We start from the raw sequence: 27824 nt of genomic DNA, 5'->3' as shown, positions 1-27824 counted from the left end.
TGGAGCAATCGTTGTTAAGAGTGTACAAAAGAGAAAGATCAGCAGACAAACAACACAACATTTAGCCCATCTCAAATGTGTCTCACCTCTGCTGTCAATCCCAAAAACATGAAAGTGCAAGAAAATAGTGATCAGAGTGTATGATCTGACCATGATGATCCTTAAAGTATCCAGGTCTTGTGCCTGTTGAGTCTACTGAGTGTCTTTTATGCCTAATTCGAGGCAAACCAAAGTAGGTCTACCTGTTTTTTGCTTGCTTGTAATAAGGAACCTCATTTGACGGGAAAGACAGGTATGATAAATTTCGGTGGAAAATAACAGCAATTTAAATATTTGTCATACAACAGGTATGCATTGGTGCACTTATTTAATTTTAATTATATGTGTGGAGTTTTATGACAGGTGTGTGTAGAGCTGTTGAATGGAATGAGCTCTCAAATACGCCTCAAATATGTGAAACACTTACGTAAAATGATAAAAATAAAGATTTTCTCTGTTTCTATAAAACAATGCTGTAAACCACGTCTGTAGTATCGAGTGATGGGTGTGATGCAACAAGAGCAGGTTAGACTTCCGGCCTTCGAAAGGCGCTTTCAAGTGATGTACGTTTGAGTTATCGCGTTTTTCTCGTAGACATCTTACGTCACTCTCACGGAAGTGTTTGTTGTTTTTAAAGGCACCGGTGACGGTGCTAATGAACTGTAGCATCGCTTCAGTAAAAGTAAAAAAGTACGGGTCTACGGTTTAACAATAACAAAAGGCTGGAAAAGTTTATGCTGTCCTTCGAGTCTCTTTCCAAGTAAAACGCTATCGATTAACACAGCAGCTGCTCAAGTTTTTTGGATCATTGTTGGCTCAAAAATAGTTAGCACGTAGGCTAACCAAAAAGATACGACTACGTGAGTCGTTTGTAGATAGCCTATCAACTATCTGCTGAATGTGAAATGCAAACATATGTTTCCCTTTATTGCCATGCATTAAATTTTTAGTGTGATAACGAGTAAGTTAATGGGCTACTTTAGTAATTACGTTCATAACTAAAGCACTGGCATCTACTTTCTAAAAAGAGATTGCGTTATGTATGGCTGCGCACCATTTTTTAGGATTTGTTCATCTACTGAAAAAGGGACTGTATAAGAATCAAGTCTGTGCAAAAAACAGCATCTTATCTTTGGCGTCAGCTCAAGTTCTCCTGTAAGTGCACATGTACGTTGCAGTCTTCAAGTTTAAATTGAACCCGCACGGCACGGACATGTTTTATGTGTTGTTCTATTCTTTTGTAGAATGACTGCACTGACAGACTTAGAACCTTTAGCAAAACGACTAAAGGTGGAAACAAGTGCTCCATTGTCTTCTTCATCTTCTCGTGGAGGTATTTGTCTAAAAATATTTTTTCCCCCTGCAGAGCATATTACTACATTGCAGTATCCCCCCTTTGTAAAATAAAAATTCTGTGTTTTATTTGTCAGGCTCACTTTCGAGTAGTCAGAGCGTCGGTGCTGCGACTTCAGATCGAGAGAGAATGGGAAATAAAACCGAGACAAAGGTGGTAATAAGGCCAAAAACAAGTGGAGCAGGTGACTTAAGAGGTGTCAAAATGAAAGGTCGCCTTCAAAGAATTGGCCCAACACAGCAACAAAAGTTCAGAAATACTCTTGAAAGATGGTTGATCAAGCCAATGGAAACCTCGAGTACAGGAGATGTGTGCCAAACCCAAAATGATGAAGAAATGATGGATGATGATGGTTTTCAAAGCACCTCAGCTCAGTCTTTAGAGTCCAAAGAAGCTGAAATACTTTTTGTCACTGACACAGATGAAGAAACCCAGCCATTAACTCCAACAGACTTAGATCAAGATCCTCCTGTATCACCAGCTGCCAAACATTCTGCAGGGAGTGATCTTACACCAACATTGCTTCAAAGTGATGATGATTTAGAAACAACAAAAATGGACACATTCCCAGCAACCTCCGATGGTTCAGTCAAACTCAATTCTAAAATTACAGACTTCTTTTCGGGGGTGTCATCACCAGGTTTTCCTGGGAAACGACGCAGGTCAGAAAAGTCTCCAGAGAAACAAGATACAGAAAAGGAACCTAACCCTTCTGAAGTCAGTTGGCTCGGGACACCAATAAGTGAGCTAAAGAGGATGCCAGAATGTGGCGAACCACTTCCTCCACTGAAGAATGTTCCTGGCCATCACACCGTGATGATTAGGGTTTGATCAGTTCTCTTCTATTCAGATCACAGCACAGATATAGTAATATACCTAACAATTCAAGAAGTTAATGTTAAACCTAATAAGTCAAGAATTTAATATTAATTGAAATTGAAATTCACATGTGATTTTAAGAGATTTTGTTGTGATTTCATCTCAGTGTTTATCCTGAATATATAGAGTAGACATACTTGTATTATTAATCATAAGACTGTTTGGTTTGTGCACGTGGAATGTCCATACTAATGTCATTTATTTTGATTCCCATTAACAGACAGATCTTCTTCAAAAGGATAAAGTTCCTGTTCCATATCCCACTAGATTTCAGGATGCCTGGGATGATGTACATGTCAAGATGCCTTGTTCCAGCAGGAACTTATTTCCTATAGAAGATGAGGTAAAGGCTCAAGTGTTTAAAACTTATTTTTGATGTGAATTAAAAAATGCACATGAAGTTACAGGTTGAGGGCATAAATTCGCAAGTTCTATTTAAGTTGTTTAAGTTGTGGGTTATGTAATCAGTGCAGTCACATGATACACATTACTGAAGGTAACTATTTAATTATTTAAAACGTCTAAAGAGAACCATAATTAGATGGCAAAACTATGGATGATGAATGGATGTAAAAAGAAAACAAGATGTATGTAAAAAACAGTCATAGAAACAAATTTCCCAGAGGAACCTACCCGAGGGATTAATAAAGTTTTATCTAATCTAATCTAGTAAATTAATAGTATGTGGAAAAGAGAATATTTAGGACAAATGTGCATGGTGCAATGTCCTATCTGATGAGGCAGTGACGCTTCATGCTCAAATAGCTAATCACATAGTGTTTTGAGTGTCACGTCTTACTTGTATAGTGTCAGTGGATGCTAGAAGCTTCTCTGCACCAGTGCTACATAGGCCATCACTGTAAACTCTACCCAGTTTAGCCTTTGTTTACTCTCTGTAATAACCTTTGATAACATAAACGTATCATAATTCAGTTAGTTTTTAAAGATTTCTTTATATTAAATCAAAACTTTTATTAAAAATAAACAACGTCAGGAACACTTCATGTATCGATGTACTTTGTGATTTTAAAAAATCTTGCATTAATTAAAACTTAATGCATAACCTTTAAATTTACTGTTCATCAAATGTCACTTGCTTAGGCCTTACCTTTGACCTCAATGTTATCTTTCTCTCCTGTTCTCTTTTTCATGCCTCTTTCTTGATTTCAGAGAGTAAAGCTCTCACACTTTAAGATTTTTCTTCTTCTAGGGAAATAGAGCAATTGATGCAGGTTGTGATACAAACTGCACAGAGGGAGTTTGTATGTTTGCTGATATTTGTCGAGCTGCATTTAAAAATGAAGCATCTTAAACTCTGTTTATGGTTGCTCATGAATTGCTAAGTCCAAAAACTGCAACTTTACTTGCTTTAATGACTTGAACACATGACAGGAATGGGAAGTAAAAAAAACAATGTGTGCAGTGTGCAGATGGGTCCATGGGGTGGCGTTAATTTCTCGCTGATATCAGAGGTAAGCAGTGCCAGGCTGCAACACAGAAAAAAAAATCAACTCCTTTGATATTTTTGTGAATTCAATGGACTCTAAAATGTGGTTCACTAACTCATTAATGCTGCTCCGGATCCTGACAGCTCACATTAACTCCTGCTTGTTAGTTGCAATAGTTAGAACAGTTCTAAGTTTGCAACATTATAGCTGGCAAGATGTCAAAAAATAGCAAAGCGTATGGTGCTTATTCATCCAGGCTGGAGTTATTCCTTCAACAATAGCTGTAAAGATTCCTCACATCTCTGAAGTCATGAAGTACAACAAAACAACACAGTATTATTGTTTATGCATAAAAAAATCTCAGACCTGAATTGTATACTTCCACAGGAAACACAAGAACTGCAGAATAAAAGTCGGTGGGAGCTGATCAAGGAAACTTTAAACAAGACATTTACAAATCCACATGAGCTGAAGGTACGTTGTATATCTTTGTCCCTTCATTGGCAAGACATAGTATGTCTCCTCTAGTGTGTCTCAGTTGTTGTTACCAGTCTCTACCATAAGATGGCATGATTAACCCAGAAACCAAAAAGCATACTGTCACAGAATTTAAGTAAGCTGACACTTTAAAAATGCAGGTATGCATACATATGGAGTAATTGTGACTTGAAGTGATGTTTAAGATTAATTTTGATTGTCAATCTTATATGTTTATTTTTGTGATGTTACAGAATGCAATGTTGAAGTACAGTGCATCACATGCCAAGAAATGGGACTTCACAGCGCTTCATTTGTATTGCACAAAGGTAAACAGCATAGCTAATAATTGTTGATTTTTTAATCGCATTGAAAATATAGTGAATTAAGCGTCTTTTGTTTGGAGCTGTCATCGAATTAATACTGACACAGAGGTCTGTAATCACACACAAGCACATCTTAAAGATGTCAAAGGATTAGCTGTAGTATAATAAAGTATTAATTAGCTAAGTATTAACTGTCCAATCACGATGCTTAATTGCCAGCAGAAAGCACCGTGTTCATCTGTTAATTATTCTGCTATGAAAACACTATTAAAAAGCAGTATGAATCAGTATCAGTAGATAAGACTAATAACCAAATTTGCAGCTCCGTAATTGCAAATACTATGAAGACATTACAGACACAACTTGTTTGAGGTTATTGATACTAAAAGAGATTTGTCTGGTTAAATCCTTGCCATCCACACCTGGACTTCATTAAATGGATATTAAAATGATACAATTGTACCTTATAAAAACTTAAGATAATTGTTTTAAAGGAGAATATAAGGTAATTCTAAATTATTCTAAAGTTTTCTTACTAATGTAAGTAAATCAAGTTTTGATAGATTCCCCTTGAAAACATTTGATTTGTTTTGCCCTTTTTCAAACTTTCCTTTTCCAGCATTACAGACATGAGAGTGAAAATATTGCTCATAATTATAGAGAATTTCACAGGTTTTAAGATGTTGATTACATGATTTTTTTGGTACTGTCCCAAGCTAAGTAAAAGCACAAACAAAGATGAGCCTGAGTTGCATCATAATTTCCAGAGCACTGTTGGTTCATAGGTCTTTGCTCAGAGTTGTCAGCGTCTTCTCCGGCCTTGTTTGGAGCCCATCCATCATCTGTCTTAATGTGCTCTGAGTCATTCTGTGTAGAGAATCACAGAGGACTGTACTACAATCTGCCTCATGGAGGGGATGCGATTATTCCACTTGAAGCGATATCTGTGTTTTTATGTTTAATATAAGTAGCACTGAGCCTGTAAGAGTAAGAAATACTCTTTTTTTTCACGGTGAAGTATTGCTACATCACCATGTACTACATGGCATCAGCTATATGTTTCACCGATATCTCTTATGCCGCATGAAAAAGGACACATAAACCTTTTTTCATCAATGTCATTATACCAAATGGGTTTCTGTTATTTTGCTGAGCAATAATGGATTTAACAGCGGGACAGAATGCTGCAGCCCTTTACAGGCAAAATGGGAGTCAAGAGAAAATATTTGGTCTTTAGTCAAAAGGTCACATTTAGTAACTTGTCAGAAATGAAAGTGGTTGAGTTTACATTCTCGGAAACTGATTTATTCCAGCCTTATGATGTTAAATAAATTGTATCGTGTATATATGATATAATTTATATTATAAAGGGAATTCTGTTAGCAAATTTTCAACATGTTAAGGCTGAGAAGCTTTAGCCATAGGCTAAGTATTATTGTTTCAGCTGGCTTTGGATTTTGTCATTTGTCAATTTGAATGACAAAGTTGTCTTATATCATACAAAAAAATACCAACTACCAATGAACATTTCATATAAAGTTACATTTTAGATGAGGCCCCTTGTAAAGTGTAAATAGAGACATCAAACATCTGGTTGTGTGCACATTTGACTGCTAAATTGTAAAAACAAAAATTGTTATAATTGAGGGTTATGTTTGATACCAGCTGATAACTAGTGACGTAAGTGTCACTGATGGGCACCGTACTTAACTCTTTCACTTTCGTGCCATATAGAATTTACTCAGAACTTTCCTGGGTTACAAATCTGTGATTTTTATAATATATTAAAGGGCTGAGGCCACCAGAGCCGAGCTCCACCTCCCGATAACTAAATTACTGCTTGTTAGAGCTCAGCTCTAGCTCCATCAGCATCACAAACTCGCATACAGCTCTTGAAATCTGTTTTCAGAAGAAATGTAAAGCATGAGCATCATCTATTGCAACTTTATTAACCTAAGTGCATTGCTGCACAGAAAACAGCTGAGCTGTGGCAGAGTCAATGTTTTTACTGTGACACAGTAACAAAGCAGTCATGACCAGCTTTTTTATTTTCAAAGCAAAAATATTATTTTCTTTAGAGACATTTTTGCTCTTTTTGTTCTGATGCATTTTTTCAGAATTGCCCCTTAAACACAATAATTTAGCCACAGTAGACATTATTACAAATACAAGAGATGCCAAGTGAATAAAAAATAAAGAATTAAAAGACAGTTATTCCAGTTATTCTAATAATGGAAACACAGTTTCTTATATTAATCCTATAAGCTCTTTTAGATACAATATTTTATTAATTGATAATTCTATAATAAACAGAAAAAATAAGATTGCTTGTTTTTTAAATGCACAAATGACACAATAAATTTAAATAACTGTTAGTCTTCTGCTTTTTATAGTTTCAGTGGAACTAATTTCTACTAAAGGGTAATTCTCCCAGTTGACCCCAGAATTAACCCTGGAATAAGCCAATAGTCTTCATAGGTGTAAATGATCCAAGAGAGCAAGTAGAGTTTAGTATTTGTTGACATTTAATTAAAAATAAAAGCGTTTGTTTTGCTTCCAATTGTGTGGAAAAGCGAACAGCGTAGAATAATGCACGCAGCTTTTCACCTCCTGACTTCTCCCGTGCTCCTTGCCACATTGTATGATTTGAGTGTCAGAGAAAAGGAGGGATTGAATAGCATGGAGTGACGGGCCAGGCAGTTTCATTGAATATTCATCTGAGGACGGATTCCTTATGAATAAGTGAACAGCTGTTGACAGAAAGCATCCGTTTTGTTCTCTTTCATCCGCCCAGTCAGTGCTGTATTTACAGTTAGGAGCATGTGTGTTTTACTTTTACATGGTCTCATGTCCGCGGACTTGGTTAAGCAGATTGCTTTAATTTGTAGACGTGTTGGGAAAACCTCTGGTTTCTTGCTGCTTACACCCCCACGTCTTGGTTGATTGCTTTGTCATTTCGGTGCGATGTACAGAGCAGTATGAAGTCATACATAGAGTTAGTATAGCTGATTTGATGCACGTCTTCTTCTGATTTAAAGAGTTCAGCTTATACTGCCTCAGCTATTGCTTATACTGCTTATACAGCTTATACTGTCTCCTCCGTCAGCTGCCTTAATTTATAATGCCTGTAGGAGCAGTTTACGATGTCAGCTAGGTCATTACTTACAACACTGTTTAGTCAGGCTTCTTTTGCCATAATATAAATGTCCAAGGCTAAATCAACAGTCAAGGCTACTTGTGCTGGGAACACACTGTCCTTTCTATTTCAGACACTTGGTCATTTGCATCTCTTCCAGGAAGACTGTTTAATCAGTTGGCATGCAAGTGTAACCTTGATGAAATTGCTCTGTTATTGATCATTCTGACATTTTGTAGCCAATATGGATGTAAAAAAAAAAGAATATATAATGTCTGTTATCTATACGATTCATAAATGTGGTGTAGTCGTGGAGGATATGCTACTATGGGGTGATATTATTATTAACATAGATGAACTGTCCCACTAAGACTTGATGTATTTTTATAATATGTCACCACATCTTTCACATTCCCTTTTTAATTTTCAGTATAAGAAGAGAACAGTCAGCTGTAACAGTTATTGAGCTCCCATAGATGTTTTACATCTGCATATTGTGGATCGGAATGCCCTTTGATTTTCTATAGTGCAGATATTTCAACAGTATTTGTTTCACCCTAAAAATTTTGATATGGATCATAGCTCGTAATTTTCTCTGTCTGTCTCAAACTAATCAGCCGAAACAGCTAATAATGTCACAGCTGATATTTGTGGCAAAGCAACAAATATAAACAGATCTCTGGTTCTCTCCAAGGTCCTGGAGCCTGATGCTGCTGAACATCTGTTTGAGTCCCTGCTGCCAGACATGGTGCAATTAGCGCTGAGAGCATCTGAGCTCTGTACCAAGGTAAATCCGTTGCTAACCAATGGAGACCGACATATTGGTCTTTAACATTATAGATCACTGCAGCACATTGATCAGAAAAGTCATATTATCCTGTAAAATCATAGTAAAAATTATGAGTTCAAAACACATAAGATGAGATGTTTTGATCATCTGGACCTTACATTGTGTAGTCAGTGTGTTTTTGCAGTAGGAAAAAAAATTCATGCCCTAATTTGACCAAGCAGCCTATCATCTTGTTTAAATATTACTTCACTGCATTGATTTTATTTCTACTGTGATTCATTTAAAAACTCAAAGTGTCCCTCACAAGTAGGCACATTAGCCAAACAGATTTGTAATGGAACATTATTCATGTAGCAAACTGTATGTAATGTAGCATTGTTCTTCCTTGCTTATACAAATTTATTTATAAAATCATAACTGTAAATCCCCCAGGCATGAGGGTGTATGGACTTTGATTTAAATTAAAGGTTGATTTAGGAAGCACATAATGGTGCAAGATTATTACAATTTTTTCAGCATCTAATTCAATAAATTGACAGAACAAATTATTTTGACCTTCCTCGGTTGTACCTATTTTCCTCTTCTAGCCAATACCCCTCCTCAAGGCAGGCATGAACCACTCCATCACCATGTCTCAGGAGCAGGTGGCATCTCTGCTCGCCAACGCCTTCTTCTGCACCTTCCCCCGACGGAACTCTAGAAAGACCGAGTACTCCAACTACCCAGACATTAACTTTTTCAGGTAATCTGGTGATGTACTACTCTTTGACTCATGGTGCTAAACGTAACATGATGTTGTTCGGTAAAGTATGCATTCGGGACAACTAACTTCATTCACTGTGCATGCTTTCCTTTTTGTCACATGACATAATGCTGTTCTTTGTCGGGATTATCAATGTAGGTCTTCACTTGGAAAGTATGAAGCATGGCTTGAGGGAAACCAGGGCCCAGGATGTGCAAAAAGGGAATCCTGTAGTAAAACATTTTGAACATAGCAGTATCAGTGTTCGCTAATGGAGCCACGCAGCAAGCTCCTGGTAAATGCAAATCGTCCATCAAGCCTATCATTGAACTTTTTTCATACATAGAAGAAGATAGATATTGGCGCATTTTCACATGGATTTTTTCTACTGAGTGAACACAGATGTTTCGGGAAATGTTTGTTCATGAAAATTTGCTTCGGAGATAGATGTAAAAGCATCATGGGAATTCATCAGTAAAATGTATGTGAGCTCAATTCAAGAATTTCGAGATATTACATAGTTTTGCATTTTCTTTGCATTTTGATTTTAACTTTCATTTCCTTTTTCTTTTTTGTTTTTAGTGCAGTCTAGTTCAGTTAGAGTCCAGAGTAGATTTTCTTGTTTCAGTTTAGTTTTTGCTGTTTGAAAATATTTAATTTTGGTTTCCTTGTTAATTTTTTGTCTTTTTGATTATTATTATTTGAAGGTGATTTGTCAGAGGAAAGATTCAGGAAATTGGTACAGCTATGAGGATAAAAACACAACTTCCAGAGTCTCAATAAACACGCCCATCAGTGCCTCATCAGGCACTTTGTTAATACAATTTTACCAAACAACAAATACTAGAAATATGGATGTTCCATAAGTTTTCTAAGTTAGGAAAATCATTAAAGTTATTCAATTAATTCTAATTAGGTCTAGTTTCTATTTTTATTTTTGTTATGTAATTTTTTACACACCCGCTTTTACTTTTTACTTTAGTTTTAGTTAACTATAATAATCTTGCAAAGATTAAGTGACAAACTATGACCTAAATGACAGGTTGAACAGAAATGTGCTAGAGCCAACCCTAAAGGGAGTGTTTCTCTGAACGAACTGGTGCTGGTGCTTTCCGTTGAACATAAATTTACATTTATTCATCGAATTTGAACGATGCTACTGTTTGCTTTCTCTTGCACTTGAACGTTTCTCCAGTATGAGAATGTAAAAACAAGTGCATTCCATTCAAAAACACTGCATGCGACAAACATTAGGGTGTTTTCTTAATTCTGAAAAGTTTCACTGTGGAGATTGTGTGGGCGGTGTAATGTAAATGAGTCTGCAGTTCACTGCAGAGTCATCTCTGTTGGCATCACATTGTAATTACCTAAATGGAAGAGGAAATTAGATTAACATTGACTCAGATGGCTGCTTGTGACAATGGAGAAGGCCGTTGGCTATTTTGCAAAAGGCAGTAAAGGAGTTCACTGGCATCTGAATTTCATTTATGTTGTGGTTGTGCTGTAATTTCAAAGAAACTGCAGCATCGTCCCCCTTTCTTCCCGCGCAAAAGTGTCCTAAATATCCTATGTGGCATGAGACAGAAAATTAAGTTTATTTCATTATTCAAAATCGTTAATACATTTTTATTTCACAGGAATACCCAGAGGGTTACTAAAGGAAAAACAAACACTCATTATCTGTGAATTATTATTATTTTTTTTATCTCAAAGCAGTCTTCTTATTTGCATTGTGACTGTAAACGCTATTATCTTTGGGGGTTTTTTTCAGCAGTGACTCTGCCATTCAACGCGTTCTTCCTGAAACTGTATCTATTATTTTACCACAGAGTAGAGCTAAGTTTATTAGAAACCCAGCAGTTATACTAAATATAGCTATATACACCCTTTTACTGAGTTGCATCATACCTTCTGTACATCTGTTGGAGGTAAATTGATGTTATATAATTATATATTAATACCGTATTCCCTAAAGACTGTATGGCGATCTGTTACTAAAAGGCTGCCTTATGTAGTAGCTACCTTATGTCTAAGACATTTTCCCCGGGGACTACATGAGGCATGATTGTTTCTCGAGTCCACGCTGACAAAGAGAAATGAGTGCTGGAACTGACTTCAATGAATGAGTTTCCCATCCCCTAAAGGGCTCTCAGTGCACTGAGCTTTTGTCATTATTTCATTTCCTTCACTTGGAATTTCTCTCTTTATGTTGTGGCATGTGGGGTGAGCTGCAGGGTTTTTTAGAGTGTGCTTGAGTGGGAGATGGTGGGCTTAATGCTCAAAGTGTATTCAAACCCATCCACTGCGCCTCGCTGTTAGCAGCTTTGTGTGTATGTGTGCTATATTCCAGGGGGATTGCCTTTTTGCCTCCTGAGGACTCTGTTGCTTAAAAGGGACACGGGGCTTCTTAATGTATCCCCAAAGAGGGAGGCCTGTCTCCCTCTCTCTCTCCCTTTTTGTGTGAGTGCTGTGAAGTGGCACATGAGTATTGCTCTGTGATGGCAAGCCTGGGGCAACTCCGTTGTCGTAACAGCGAAGGAGCTCCTACATAACCGGCTACTGACTGAAAAGGGAACTGAGTGAGAGGTGAACTAATTCATATCAAACGTTAAAGCATGACTGAACTCACATGGCTAAAGTGGACATCCTGTGTCTCCATTTTTCCTGGTCCTAACTGTGGCATTTTGATTGTGAGGGTTGGGCATTTGGTTGGGATGCTGTGTTAAACCAACTTTCTTAAGAAGTAAGCTTTTAATTTTTGTTTAAAAAACAGGATGTACAATATCAACAGTTAAGTAATTAAATCCACGATTTGTTCTCATCTGCAGGCTTTTTGAGGGGTCCTCTGCAAAGAAGACTGAAAAGCTGAAAACCCTTATGTGCTATTTTAAAAGTGTTACTGAGAAAAGTGAGTGGTCACATTTTCTTCATGTTAAAAATTTACTGCCACATAATCGTCTTGCCAGATAAAACATTTCCCTTGTTTTTTGCAGTGCCTACAGGTCTTGTAACATTCACCCGAAAAAGTCTGAATAAGCCGCCAAATTGGAAAAGGTATAATAATATGATGTCAAAATAATATTATATGATGTATTCATTGGGCTGTTTGGAAACAAGCATGGATACATGTTCACATGTTCTTGATGTTGATTAAAAACTGGAAACTGTTTCAGCTCACAGACTCCACTCACAAAGCTCCACATCACCTGTGAAGGAACCATTGAAGATGATGGTTATGGAATGCTTCAGGTAAGAGAGAGTATGCGAGGAATGCACGAGTTGGAGAGACTTGAACCCATTGAATCTTTGCCCAAACGAGCTGTTTGTTTGAGTGTGCTTGGTTCCCATCCTCTTTCCCTTTACTGAGCTGCCTCGTTCTAGAGTCTTCCACCCAGAATGCTTACTACTGCTGAAAAGGCCTTTGAGGGAGCATTTGATGTGTCGGAGGGAGTTTGCGCTGGGACTGGGGTCGAGGCCTCTGAGCCTCTTGTGCTCTCTGCGTCGACGATACTTCCCGTATACTGTCAGGATGGCCTGCTCTGGCTTTCACCTTTTGTTTTCCTCCAGTTGCCACAAACTGACAGTTGATGTGCACACATGACCAGCTCCGGGGCACACTGCAACTTGGATTGATGGATGCTCTGTTGGGGTGGGGGCTGTGGTGAGGTGCTGACAGCCTGTCAAAGCAGACTTTGGAGGCTGGCTCGCTGTCCCAGAGATGAGTGACCAGTTTAGGGAGATCTGCTCTCAAACTGCTGCTCATCCCTTTGCAGCTTCTTCCTGGGGTTGTGAGGGGTTTGGTCTGGTCTGTCTACAGGCCAATGAGCAACTGTCAGAGATGAAATTGTAAGATTATATGTTCCACATGGGTGCTTTCTGACTAAAAAAAATCAATTCATGTCTCTCTGAGCTGAATCAATGAGATGAACGTTTATTCTGAATCACAAACAGACTGAAATAGCAGTATTTGTGACTGGAGAAATATGTTTATTTTCACCTGTAGGACTGCTCTCTTCATTTGAAATTTGCTACTGGCAGCCTCATACCTAAATGCCTCTCCTGGGAAGATTTTATTTTGGCATGGAGGACAGATCTCTGAGTAATGCCAGCACCTTAGGGCACCTTTCCAATCAGCTTGTCAGGGATTCTGTCACAAACTGAATAAAAAGGGCAAAGACCATTTCATGAGGTGCTTTCTTCCTGTTTCCAAAGCTGTCCATTTTAACGTCAGACAGAATGTTAGCAGTTAGATATTTTCTTTTTATTTTCTAACATTTTCACATGTGACAAAACAATAGATGCTGCAAGAGTATTAATAATGTTTCATAATCTTTCCTTCATCATCAACCATCTGTCTTGATTTGGAGGTGGATTTTGCTAATCGGTTTGTGGGAGGAGGTGTCACCGGGTCTGGTCTGGTTCAAGAGGAAATACGTTTCCTTATTAACCCCGAGCTAATTGTTTCTCGTCTCTTCACTGAAGCACTGGATCATAATGAATGTCTGATTATCACAGGTAAGTGACAAACACTCTGTAACCTTGTTAAACAGTAGTTGTTACTAAAGGAATCCTATTCAATGATTCACAATCAATAACGCCATAGTCTCATTCTTCTACTTTTCTTCTACTTTGCTTTTTGTAATTTGACAGTAGAAAAATTGCATTGATTTCTAGTCAAACCCAGCATGGAGAACACATTGCACAGCTTCAGTTTACAGCTTTCTGACTCAGCATGGGGCTAAAGGATGTTTGTGGCAATTGTCCTGTTTTCTGTATCTGTCCTTGTCACCTGTTTTCTTTTGATTGGGTACACACGGTAAATTCTGGAGACAGACTATGCTGTTCTGATTGCACTGTTGGGGCTTTCTGTTGAGTAATACTTCAGAAAGGAGTGTTTGCCACAAACAAGGCTGGAACAGGCCAGTAGACCCAGTAACAAGAGCATCCCTTAGGGAGCCCCAGCAGGAGGCTGATGGCACCTGTCTGCTTTGTGGCTTGATTGTGTTCGATGTAGACTTTAGACAACCAACCAAGATACAAACTAACAAAAAAAAACAAACAAAATAAACAAACCCCACTCAAATTCTCAAATATAATGTGACAGTAAAGGCCGCTAGTGGAACCAAGTCACACTAGTGAGTATGGTTGATGTGTCTTCTGATAGAAGTAAACAGAAATAGATTAATTGGTTTCACTGTGCAAGTGACCCAAAGCATACTGCTAAAGCAACCAAAGCAGTTTTCAGGGCAAAGAAATTTGATATTCTTTAGTGGTCATCTAATCTAAGTCATCTAATCTCTGCTCAATAGAGTGTGCTACTCAGTTATTAAAAGCTTTAAAGTGAATGCAGAGAAACTCAGAAACAATCATCAACTTAAGTAGGTTAGGGCAAAGGTTTGGCAGACCATCTCAAGGAAGAAACGGCATGTGGTGATGTTCATGCGCTCTAACTTCAGGTAGTCATTGACAGAAAATTATTTTCATCCAAGTATTAAAGACAGTATTTAAAATTCTGTTAGTTTTGTCCATTTATCGTAGTTTTCGGGTCATAAGCCGCTACTTTTTTCCCACACTGTAAACACCGCGGCTTATACTGACGTACAGCTAATGCATTTTTTATTTCATGTGGCCAAAAACATTTTGCCTGGTAACAGTAGACCAACAAAATTGATAACTAGTATATATACGGTATATATTTTTACCAGTTGTTAAGAGACGTTGTAATGTTGTTTGTGCACTGTTCCGTAAAAAAACCATAAGCAACGTAATTTGTGTGTTACCGATACGTACGTATACTTTTTTTTCCTAAGCTTTATTTTCATTTTTAAATTGGAAAACAAACAAAAACAAACAAACACACAAAGCAAAAAAACAAACAAACAGAAAACTCACAACTATGGGACAGAGCAAGTATCATCAAATAACCACAGCATGGCAGGCCATTGTGACCACAGAAGCACTCCCAGGTGCACACTCTTGTATCTATGCCTTTCAAGGATGACCTCAAACATATGAAAACCAAACACAGAAAATACAGGCATAATAACAATAACAATAACAATAATAATAACATTGATAATTACAGAAATTTTAAACAAACACACAAACAAACAAAAAACAAAGAAATAAAAAAAATAAAAAATTGAGCAAAACAGAAAACACATCATGTGAACCCCTCCCACCATCCCCCCCACCCCTTTACCCCTGTATGGCTCTCAACCTCGTCACATTCATGTATCCAGACAGCCCATATTTACACCTATCTATAGAAACTCTCATGCACAGGAATCAACATCCCACACGATAAAACTGCAGCATTCAGGAAATCGAGTCAGGAGGGCCTAATCAACTCAAGGCAGACCCAGGGGGGTTTGCGTCATCTCTATGATCTGTTAGGTCCAAAGACAGTAGTACTCACAGGAAGGGGCCCCAAATTTTTTCAAAGGTTCCATATTTCCCTTTTACACTATGCGATATCTTCTCAGGTGTGCAGTAGGACGCTAGCTCATTAATCCAGTGTCTCAGTGTTGGAGAATTTTCAGATTTCCAATGTAGCAGAATACATTTATTCACTGCAGTACTCGCAAGTAAAATAAAATATTTCTTATGATAATTCACATTAATAGAACCTGTGTCACCTAGAATCCATAGTTTTGGGTCCAGTTCAATTTGGATCCCCATTACCCTTGAGATTATTTCAATGGCCCGTCTCCAGAACTCTATCACTGGGCAATTCCACAGCATGTGCAGGAGATCACCATCTGTCACCTTACATCTCAAACATATACGTACGTATACTTAAAGGTAGCCGTGTTACAGGCGCTGTTCGAGGAAAAAAAGCATTTGCAGTAATTTGCAATTAAAATTAGTCAGATCTGTCTCTCTTTGGCCCCACCGGACTTATTTATGCACCATTTATTTGAGTTATTTTATTTTGTATAACTGATAGAACATATAAGCTGCTGTAATTAATCCAGGTGTCTGCACAGGCCACATATTACACATGCTAAGTAAAGTCACTATGAAGTACTCCAAATATCTACTATGTTTTTGCCTATTTCAGCTTGTTGTTTTGCATTGATTGCAATGTTTTGGTTAATCCACAACTCATTTTGATACTCTTAAGGGACAACAAACATCATGGATTATATTATATCATGTTTAAATAGAAACATCTTAAATTAAATGTCCTCCTTACATAGCATGTACATTGGGTAAGAACAGGAAGTGAGGTCCTAGAGGCACCAGTCATACTGCAGCATAAGAGTTTCTCGCTCTCATAGAGTCACCTTGAGACTTCTTGCTGGCCGCCTTTCCCGCGTCTCTGCTTATGCCACTTAACTTTATTACTTGGGCCCAGAATTAATTATAGCTGGAAGACCTGACTCAGACCTGCTGTACTAATGGACTCTTCCATTCCATCATCTTTATTAAACCCGGGCTGTATCTCTTGTCCTCCACTGTAAAAGTCCAAGCCTTTGCTGCAATGTGGTCATGTGGTAAATCATGTTCCCTTGTGATACGTTTTGGCATACAGTACTGAAGCTAATGGATCGTACTCCTGCACTGAAATTTGCAAAAGTGCCTTATCCTAATTGAATTTTCCTTGATTGGTAGATATCTGGCTGCCAGTGGGGCGGTCACAAGTATAAATAGTATCAAGGAGAACTCATATGAACCATATGAATGGTGGTGCTGACCAGAAAATGTGGTTCATGCTCGGTGCATGCAGGAGACAGAGTCATAGGGATTTTTCATTTTTATTTTTTCACAGTATCTTTTTTACAGCATCTACAATTTGAACATAATTAAAACTATATTTTACCCATGTGCTATCCTCTTTTGTTCAAATGCAGAAGTAAAACTTGTTAAAATGAGATACACTGCTGACTTTCTAGTGTCTGGTCTTCCACAAGAATGTGAGACAATTTGTTTTGATGCATTTACACATGAATGGGACGACCTTCAGGATTCAGTGAATTACACCCGCTGTTTTTTAATACGACCTGTTCATTTATAAATAATTTCTAAGGAACAGACACATCTTCTTCTGGCCAAGATCGATCCTCTTCAACTCTTACTAGAATTAATTTTTAAATGGCAAATGGGTTGAATACAAAGCAAAAGCATAATCTGTTTTGTTCCTGAAGAATGTGCCATTCAAATGCAAAAATGTTTGAGCAAAGAAATCTTATTTGGAAAACCAGTAAAGGTCAGGTGTATGCATAGTGTATGCACACAAAACCTTCTAGTACAACGGCTGTAATATCCCATCTTTAGATTAGATATCAACATCACTAAAGTATTTATTAAGTAGTAGCTTTATGGGTTTTTTTTTATTCAGTTATAGTGCTGGGTGCAAGTTGACATGTGTTTGCCATCAATAGCGTGACTGAAAAGTACCTGTGCATGTACCTCAGTCTTTTGCAGACCTTTGACCCAAAGTATGCATCTCTAATTTCAAATGTGCCAATGGCACTGAAGCTCAAAAAACTTTATATGGGCACATAAGTCACGTAGAAGGTTTATTTTCTAGCGCTGTTAAACTACATGAGGTACGTCATTGTCTTACTCATTTTGCTTATTTAAAAAAATAGAGGCTGGTTAATTATTAATGACGTGTCTGTCAAGTGGAGTGCACCCTAGAGATTCCCCTATGTGTTACTAATAATAGCTGCTGACTAAGGCTTCTCTACTAATCACTTGGTTTATTCACCTTGCAGCATGAAGCATCTCTGCAAGTGCTCTCAACAGCTAGGTACTAATGAGTGTTAATGAATGGGAAGTTAATCTGTGGCCCAATTATATTGACTGTCCTGTTGTCTACCCCCCTCTGCTCCCTCTTTACGGGTGTTGAGTGCTTCGCTGTGTGCTGGTGGTCAGTCATTGCTGCTTGCATCATTTCAAGAGGGGTAACAACTTGACCTTCTGTTTTTCAGCAATCGGATGCTCTTCGATCACTTTTAACCCCCTAAAAAGTATTTAGTGCAATAAAATAGTAATAATTTGTTTTCTTTTTCTGTGTGCATGACTTGTTTTAACAATATGAATTTTCCTTGTGATTTTAAGCATTGAACTGTGTTTAGGAGCCAGTTGTTTGTGTTACACTAAAGTATGGTAACATGGGTTTTCAACTACTAATAGCATTTAGGTGGGAGCCCTAACAGAGTTTTTAAATGTCATTGCTTTTACCTATCAAAGATTTGTTATTCTGTATGTTAACACAATAACTAACCCACATATTAGTTTTGAATCATGAAGAGAAAGATAAATAATCTTTAATTCTAAGTATGTGTAAATAAAATTGAGATTTATATGTTTATATGTTGCTTGCTTAAGTGTGCCTGAAGTTCCTGTTTGTTATTAGGAACACAGCAGTACAGTAAATACAAAGGATATGCACAGACCTACCAGTGGGGTGGCAGCCGTTTGGACACAACTCCAAGGTATCTGGTAATTTTACTTGGTTTAAGACCTTTAACATTTTAAAATAATAAATAAAAACTGTTGTAACTTTGTTAGATCTCCTTACATTGATTAGCTTGTCTTTTTCACCACCTTGGTCTAGTTGAAAGATCTTGTAAAATAGTCACACTAGTCAAACTGTAGCATGACCAAAATTACTGTGAGCGTGTGCAATGAACCTGTGAAATTGTTGCTTCTGAAATAGTTGCTATGTCAAGACAGCCATAAAACCGAAATGAGATGGAATCAGTTTTCTATCAGGCTGAGACCAAGTTGCCAGTTACGAGCAATCTGTTTGTGAAAATATGGTCATTCACTCTGATAAATCAGCAGATATTGCAAATCTGTTGCCCTCTACATACATAGAAATTCACAATTACAGACAGAATTTTGTGAATCTGAAAGAAAAATTTATATATTTCTCATTAAATAGTTATGTGGTAGCTATGGAATTTAAGCTGCAATTATTAAAGGAGTTACTGAAGGAAACATGCAGTGGTATATTCTTTCCTTGAAATGCATGTAAGCCACACAAAAACTCAACCAAGGTTTCCATTGGCCAGCTGGCCCCACTCTGAGATCCCATTTAGAAAGGTTACCATATTTAGTACACATACGTTTTCCACATGTTCTACCTTTAACTTTAAATCTCACAATGGATGGATTGCCTTGTCTTTTCTGACTCAGGGCAGCATTTTGTTCCACTAAAACATTTCAAAACCATTTCTTTGATTGAATTTTTATTTCATTTTCAGCGATGGCTGGCAGAGAAGATGCACTACGATTGTGGCCATTGATGCGCTGCAGTTCAGGAACTTTCTTGAACAATTTCACCCAGATCGACTCAACCGAGAACTTAACAAGGTTATCTTTTACTTTTGTTTCACTCCGTATTTTGTGTTATTTTTTGCAGTTGTTTTTCTTCGCTCTGTATGTTACGATGAGTTGAGTAAAGTATTTGCCCAAAATTGTTGAAATTAGGACCATAAATTTCAGAGTTCGGTGTGGTCGCTCCAAAAGTGAGTGAGTCCTCACAGACTTCATGGCCAGCTTTGCAGCAGAAAGAATTATGTTTACAACTTCCTATGAAGAATTTTACCATAGCACACATCTTTAAAGTCCTAAATTTAGTATAATAAGGGCTGTGGTCTCTTTGCATGCCAGGTTGGTTTTGTTGTAAGGCTGTCTTATATTAGCCAGTATTAACGTCCCATTTATTATCATAGTGAATAATGGCTGCACCTTCATACCTATTGTGTGCTAACTGTTAACTCGCCAGTTTTATCCTTGTAGTAGATTCACTCCGGTAAGCGTTAATGACTTTGTGCTTCATCTCTGTCATCTCCTCCGGCCCTGCACCGGCTATATGAAGAGAGAGAATAATTATCAGGTGTGCCTGCTCCACCCCTCCCTCCAATTCCTGAGGTTACTGTTGCTGGAATTTGGCACTATATGAATTGACATCAATTGAATTGAAACACATAGAACCCCACAGCCAAGCCACTGCAATACCCTTTTCCAAATACGGTCACATGCAGTTAAAACAATAGCTAAACAACAGATAGCTAAACTTCACAGATGTAATCGACAAACCAGTTGGTTATGTCATAGTAGGTGCAGCCATCTTTTATATCCAGTCTATAATTTGTCTTTTGCTTCACACCTGTTTAGATAGAAAAGAAAGAAAATTGTGTCATACATAGTGAAAATATACTTTTTTTCATTTTTTAAGGGCAGCACTGTACGTTTTGATTTGGCAAATTTTTACACTGCATGCAGAGGGATATGTGTAGCAGCCTAGCCTGCCAATTGACTTTGTTAACCACTACACTATAGAGCAGCTAGGTTTTAAAAAAAATCTACTCTTAATTTCTAAATTCTCAGTTAAGTTTTACAAATTTGTATTTATGATGGTGAATCTGTAGGGAACTTCTATCACTGCCACTGAAGTAATGTCATTTTAGAATTTTGATTTGTATTGTTTTAATGGTCTGAAGCCACTTGGTTGCGAATGAAAAAAAAGTCTCATCACAAATATCATCTGAGTTGATATTGACTCGTGTTTACTTTTCTCAGGCTAAATAGATGAATTATGACGTGCCATATGCATGTAATACGTACTGATAGATTGCTGTATTTGTAAAGAATAAACATAATCATATTCATTACACTGTCCATTAGGCCCAGCATGAATTCTAATAAGCATAATTAACCTTAGTGCAATTAATCACCGTTAGCACATTTGCATCATGTTAAAGACACAAAAAACAAAAACAAAAGTCCTTTGTTATGTGTAATCTTCCCATGGTTGTCATATCTATTTGTAATAGAAAATCAAGATGTTGATGTTGTCAGGTCTGCTGTCAGAAATCATGGAGGGGTTTGACAGCTCTGACAAGGATTTAAAAAATAGACCAACATGAAGATCAATCCCAGTTCGACTATTGTTCAGTTAACTGTCATATCTGCCCTTTCACAGGAAGAATTTATGACTGGTCAGTTGGAGGACGGGCACTTACAATTCGTTTTCAGTATGCATCATTAAATTTAAGAGCCCCCTACAGATATCTCATGTAACAACCTTTTGCAAATAATTTGCCATGTCACTTACAACCCACCCAACATGTGATTTCATATGTTTTTGGTTATAACACATGGGTTAAGTCAAACGAATCGATAACATTGAGTGAATAGCCATGAAGTGGAACAATGATGCTAAATGACATCGTGTTAAAAAGGCATGTTCAGCCTAGTCAACCAAACCTTATTTTTCATGGCCTGTTAGCAGCATGACTGTTATTACAAAACAAATATTCAATTACTTTTTGTAGTCAAACCATTTCACTTACATCACAGCTGGACAATTACACCATTTTACCACTTCGTTAGGTGTACCATGCTTGTACTGGGCTTAACTGCCTCAGTTGGCCATGGCATAGATTCAACAAGGTTGTGGAAAAATTTATCAGAGACTTTGGTCCATGTTGACACAATAGTATCACAAAGTTGCTGTTTATTTTTTAGCTGTGCATCTGTGATGTTAAGATCCCATTTAATCAAATCCCAATGTTGCCCTTTTGGACTGTGATCTGGCGACTGTGGACTTTGAAGAACAGTGAACACATAGTCATGTTCAAGAGACCAGTTTGAGATTATTTGAGCTTCCTTACATGGCATGTTATCCTGCTGGAAGAAGCTATCAAAAGATGTGTATACTGTGATCAGAAATGGATGGACATGTACTCAGTATTGAACCCTACAGCCAAGCCACAAACCACATCCTGCCACTGCAATCCAGAAACACTGAGGTAGGCTGTGGTGTTGAAGCAATGCTCATTTGGGGCCAAAAATATCCCCCATAAATTACAGGACCACCAATAAGCAGCCTGAAACATTGATACAAGGCAAAATGAATCCGTCCTATCATGTTGCTTACAATATAATTACATTAAATGATTGCATTTCTAATTTTCTGCTGTCTTTGTGTAGGCTTACTGTGGCTTTGCAGGCCCTGAAGAAAAAAGTCAGAACCTTGCAGCAGTTGCGACAGGAAACTGGGGCTGTGGGGTTTTCGGAGGTGACAAACGTCTGAAAGGTAAGCACTGACGTAACACTGCCGTCAGAGGATCTCGTGGCGAAAAGGGCTCCTGCAATCTTTGTGCACTTGGCAGTCTAATTGGAGTCTCTTCCTCGATATAACAGAATGTATTTTAGATAGAAAAGCTCCAGCAGATCAGTGTGAGCTCCATTTGTCTTCTGGGAATGCGTTCATTTACTTAAGGCCTGTTCGTTGGCTTCCTTCTATTGATCAAATGACAAAGTTAATATGTTTCATTAATAGAGAAATTGATCGCCTGCTTGAGTCCATCAATCTGTTGCAGCTTTCTGTCTGTGCTTTGTATCACTGTCACAGCAAAGGGAGCTTCTTTTTGCCAACAGTTTGCAGTAATAGCTCTGCTTCTCGCTTACTATCTGACTTGGAGACCTTGTGCTTACAAACTATACATCCATCCATTTATTAATTAGCTGTAGAAAGGTACAGTCCGTTATAGGCACTATCACTACTGTCTGCTTAATGATGTGCCTCCAGGGAAGAGCTCTGTAATTCAGATGCTGTACTCTGCCTCGATTTATTGTCTGTAGCATCACATAGACCCCCTTTTTTTTAATTGCCGGATAATTTTTGAGGAAAGAGTTGAAAGGAGGAGGGGAGAGAAACAGCTGAAATGAAGAGATTTTCAGCTCAGACGTCCTGTGAAAATGTTGATTCAGTTTTGCTCATTAACTTGGCAGTGTACTAACATTCATTAATCAGTAGACACATTTCCGGTCTTTTAAAATATTCACAGCTCACCGGGGCCAGACCTGGACTCCCTTTGTAACTAATCCAGCATACTCAGTAGGGGTGAGACCAGTTCCCCAGATAACTTACCTTTTGCTGTAGGCTACAGAAGCTGATACTTCTCAGTTTTAAACAAAAGCTATTGGATGACTTTTCAGACTTCTGTTTTATTTGTCTTTGTTTTGTTTTTGCAACTGAATCTATGACCGTGTGTGGAAAACTCTTCAAAAGAATGTTCAAATTGTTTTTAGCTTCTATATTTTCCTTTCAAGCATTTGCTTGAATCCTTAATATACTTGAATACTCAGTTATTTTCCTTTCGAACTATAAATAACATTTTTTTTAAAGTCCAGTTTAGTTGATATACTGCATTGAAACATATTTTGTGTCACATACACTGTTGAGGCTCATCACTGCCTCCTTTTCCTCCAGCTCTGCTCCAGATGCTGGCAGCTGCTGAGGCGGGCCGAGACGTAGCCTTCTTCACCTTTGGTGACAGCCAGCTCATGACAGATGTCCACAACATGCACTCTTTCCTCATTCAGAAAAACATCAGTGTTGGTAAGGGGGACAGGCCAGGCATCGTGCCAGCTTCTTGTTTTTATGAAACTTTTTGCACTTTTACATTCAACATTTTTAAATTGTCAAAGATGCAATTAAAGAAATAAAGTAAATACAGAAAATATGTATTGAACACGCCACCAGTTTTCTAAGTAAATATAAGTATTTTTCTAAAGATGCTACTGACTAAATTCTCACCAGATGTCTGTAATAACCAATCCAGTCCATACATGCAAAGTGTAGATGTCCATAAATTATATGTAACAATGAGAAGTGACACAGAAATGGTACTGAACACATGAAGAAAGGGAGGTGTGAAAAGGCATGGAAAGAGAGGACTCCAGCTGAAATCTATCAGTAATCAGAAAGCAATCCTGCCACTTTGTGCAAATTAATATCAACTGGTTTGGTTCCCAACCAATGGCCTATAAAAAGGTATCTCGTTACCATGGTGTCACACAAGAAACATTTCACGATGGATAAAATCAATGCGCTTTATCAAGACCTTTGCAGCCTTATTGTTGTAAAACATACTCATGGCATTAGGTTACCAAAGAATTTCTAAACTACTGAATTTTCCAGTGAACACTGTTGGGGCCACAATCCAGAAGTGGAAAGAAGATAATTTCATCATAAACTGGCCATGACCAGGTGCTCCCCGCAAGATTTCAGACAGAGGAGTGAAAATAATTATCAGAAGAATTGTTCAGGAACAATGGAGTTGACTGACTTGTGGAGAGCTACAAAAAGGAAGGATGAATGGAAAAATTGGGGACATTTTTGCTAAAAATCTGCTGCCATCTACCAAAAGACAATGGAAACATCCAAGGAAACTTTCAGTTGGTTTTGGAGAAAGCACATAAAGCTCTATGGAAAGCACTAAAGCTCAGAGTTCATAGAAGGGGCCCACGAAACCTTCAGGAGTTGAAGACTGTGTGAAAGAATGGCCGTGGCATGGGACTAGTTTCTCCATACAGGAGGTGTCTTCAAGCTGTCTTCACGAACAGGCTTTTGTATGTTCAATACTTTTTCTCCTGTCACTTCATTATGTAACATAATTATGTTACATCTATGGTTTGATTTCTTTGAATGTCTGGATTGGATGGGTTGTTGCCAACATCTGGTGAGAATTTCATTACAATAGCACCTTTCGAAACATATTTACTTAGAAAATTGTTATTATTTTTACCAGCTGTAATAATGCAATTATTTTTGTTATGAGTTTTGGAAAATAATATGATCTCATGAACCATGAAATTTCCATCCCATATTTCAGCCTAATATGAAGATTAGACAATATCTCCTTGTCTTGTTACAGGAAAGGCGTATGATCTCTTGGGGCAGTATTACAGCTCAGAGTGCAAGAACTGCCTTGGTCGACGCCCTGACGTCAGCCTCTATTCCTTCATCTACCAGCAGGTCAACTCCTCCCTGGCGCCTGATGACTCCAACATTGGTTCAGCCAGACAACACGCACCCACTGACTGCCATTAAGGTTAGGTGGCTGATGAGTCACCGTGACTTGCCTTTAAAAAACGAACATTAAATGAATAAAATATTTTCAGTTCCTTTGCTTTTTTAACAAAATCAATTTTCTTTTATTCATATGATGGTGGATGTACCAGATGTGGTTTTAACCACAGGCTAATAAAAATGATAATGAAGGTCTAGCATGCATACCCTTTAAAAAAGGCAGGGGGTGGTTAGTTATGGCCGCGTCTGGCACTGTACTCCAAGATGTGTTCATTTGGCTGTAGCTGGTAATACTGCAGTAGATTGAGCTTCAGTGTGACGCGATTGTGATTTTAATGGTGAAGCAAAGGTTGCCATCCATCTTCTCAGTTTGTCATGTTGCCTATTTTTTACACCAACACATATCCAGCCTAATTGAATTGGCTGTCAGAAATCAAGTTAGAGGAAAAGAGTAATAAGAATCGTGTGCTGGAAAGCTTGGAGCGGTCCCAGAAAAGTGGTTTGATTTAAAGAGCAGCCTATTTCTCAGCAATAATCGCTTAACTTCTGTGTTTATTTATTTGCAGTCATTGAAAATGGATCTATTCAGATTACATTGTTGTGGGTATTTCTCTGTTTGTGATTGCAATTAAGCTATTAAAAATGATTGTTTTCGTCTTCCATTAATTTTAATGTAAAACTGTTTTCTTTGCCTTTTTAATTTTTATACAACATCACTAGAATTAAAAATCTGAAATATTCTTGGCAAAATTAAAAAATGTTACATTAAAAATCAACAGCACAATTTAAATTAAGCCACAAATCTCATCTCTGACTTGATGAATGATGGCTCCTTGTCCCACAGATGTTATAGCAAAATGACTTTCTACACAGCCTTACCATTTATCTGTCCCCAACTATTGCTTCATCCTTTCCTTCACAGTTTAATAAGGTCACACCTTTTATATAAACTGCACATGACACCTCATTAAGTGAAGAGTAGATCATAGAGCATCCAGTCAGATCTGGGAGTCAGGTAGTGGGACTCTGTGTGATTCGTCTGCCTGTTATACAAAATGCAGCTTCTTTTGCGTCAAGAAGCTGGCTGACCGAAGTTTCTGCAGTTAGATCTTTGGCACAATGTGTTTAGCTTTCATGGATTTCCATGGGTTTTTATTACAATTATGTATTTAAGCCAATTTGTGTTAAATAAAAGCCGATTAACACCATTAGCAGTCTGACATCGATACAGTTTTATCCTTTAATGGTAACTAAAGCATGGGCTCAAGCTGTAATTGTGTACTTCAATGAAATAGCTGATGTTTTATTTCACATTTGACCATCATTTATTCAAACGCAAAAGTTGTTATCTTTCAATTTATAGATTGGCCAGTCCGCAGAGGTCTATATGCACTATTGTGCAAAAATCTAGAGCCCCGTCTCATTTCTTTATTTTGCTAGGAAAAGTGAGTTTGAAAGGCAATATTTGGTAGGACCACCTTATTTTTCAAAATCAGCCTGAACCCTTTTAGAAAAGTAGTCTTCAGGAATAGTTCTCCAGTCTTATTGAACCACATTTATGGCTCTTCTTTGCATGTTGGCTGACTTTAGTTCTGTTCTCTTCAAAATGACCCCACACTGATTCAATAATGCTGAGTAACAGGCTTTAAGGAGACTAATTCATGACTGATAGTGTTCCAGTGTTTTCTGTCCAGGTATGCTTTTACCGCATTGGGAGTGTGCTGGAGATGCATGGTGGATCAAAATCTAATGGTACCTTTCAGTATTTACAATTCCATTGAGTTTGACAAGATCCTCAAAACCTCAAAATTACCTTTGCAAACATTGCAATATTTCTGTTAATAGCTATTTGGGGCTAAATACTCATTTACAACTGGCATTTTTATTAAAGTCAACAAAAGAAAGGGCAACAAATTGTGTTTTTGTGACAGGTTGCTAGTAACAAAGCTCTACTGAGGATTCAGTACAATATAATATCTTTGCTAAGTTGTCTGTTGTGTGGAGACACAACACTGGTTTATCCCTTGAGTTAAGTGTCTTTTTCAGCTTCAATGATTTATAGGTGATTGCCAAGTTGTTCAATAAATGAAAAAAAATTCTTCTGAAAATTGTCAGGTACAAAGACTGTTAAGAGATATATTCTAAGACACTTCTTCAGCTGAGAATCAGAGAGGAGAAACACACAGATTTTCTTGCTAGCAAGGGCAGCTCTGAGCTCACACACAAGAGTGAGCCTCAAAGACTAGCCATGAGAGACTGCCCTGGTCTTTATTTATACTTCAGTGAGTGTTTGTTCCTTACATTGGAATGTGGAGGTGTATATGTATGTGTGTGTGTGCGTGTGTGTGTGTGTCAGAGTGTGACCCCATAAACGGCTTCCCTTAACCTGCTGGTCTGGAAAATCCAACAGTTCATCTATATGTAAAAAAGGCACTTAGACTAAAACTGACATAGCTACGTTAATCCTACCGTAAAACAATAAGACAAGGTACAACCTTTCCCATGCTTCTAGGATGTGGGGGTGAATGCCAGAACACCCTGGAATGTACACAACGTTGTTACAGACCTCCTAGGATGAGACATTCTTTCAATATGCCACCAACTATATACTTCTAAACACAAATGATTACATGCAGTATTCTACCATATGCAAACTTATATCATTAAAAGATTATACTGACTACTAAATACATTTTTCCATTGACAAAGACTACACTGAAAATGAGTGAAAAAGCAGTAAATGTCCCAAGAAAGCCTGACTCATTTGGAAGTAAAACATAAAGAAATTACAA

General features: G+C 37.7%; 1 protein-coding gene across 1 annotated transcript; it reads left to right on the top strand.

Moving 5' to 3' along the window:
• The first annotated feature begins 663 nt into the window (after positions 1 to 663).
• LOC102777550 (poly(ADP-ribose) glycohydrolase) lies at positions 664 to 25698 on the top strand. Its single transcript, XM_006791076.3, has 17 exons — positions 664 to 1194; positions 1284 to 1372; positions 1470 to 2218; positions 2493 to 2615; positions 4108 to 4194; positions 4452 to 4526; positions 8354 to 8446; positions 9037 to 9191; positions 12020 to 12099; positions 12185 to 12245; positions 12365 to 12440; positions 13559 to 13706; positions 18559 to 18637; positions 19412 to 19520; positions 22146 to 22251; positions 23431 to 23559; positions 24878 to 25698. Exons 1-17 carry the CDS (start codon positions 1082 to 1084, stop codon positions 25051 to 25053), a joined length of 2448 nt encoding a protein of 815 aa, XP_006791139.2. The 5' UTR covers positions 664 to 1081; the 3' UTR covers positions 25054 to 25698.
• The last annotated feature ends 2126 nt before the right edge of the window (positions 25699 to 27824 follow it).

Source organism: Neolamprologus brichardi, chromosome 8 (genome assembly GCF_056152115.1).
Source record: "Neolamprologus brichardi isolate AB-2024 chromosome 8, ASM5615211v1, whole genome shotgun sequence".
Taxonomy (NCBI): Eukaryota; Metazoa; Chordata; class Actinopteri; order Cichliformes; family Cichlidae; genus Neolamprologus; species Neolamprologus brichardi.
Note: the sequence above shows the minus strand (reverse complement) of the source record. Positions and strands in the feature narration are given on the sequence as shown.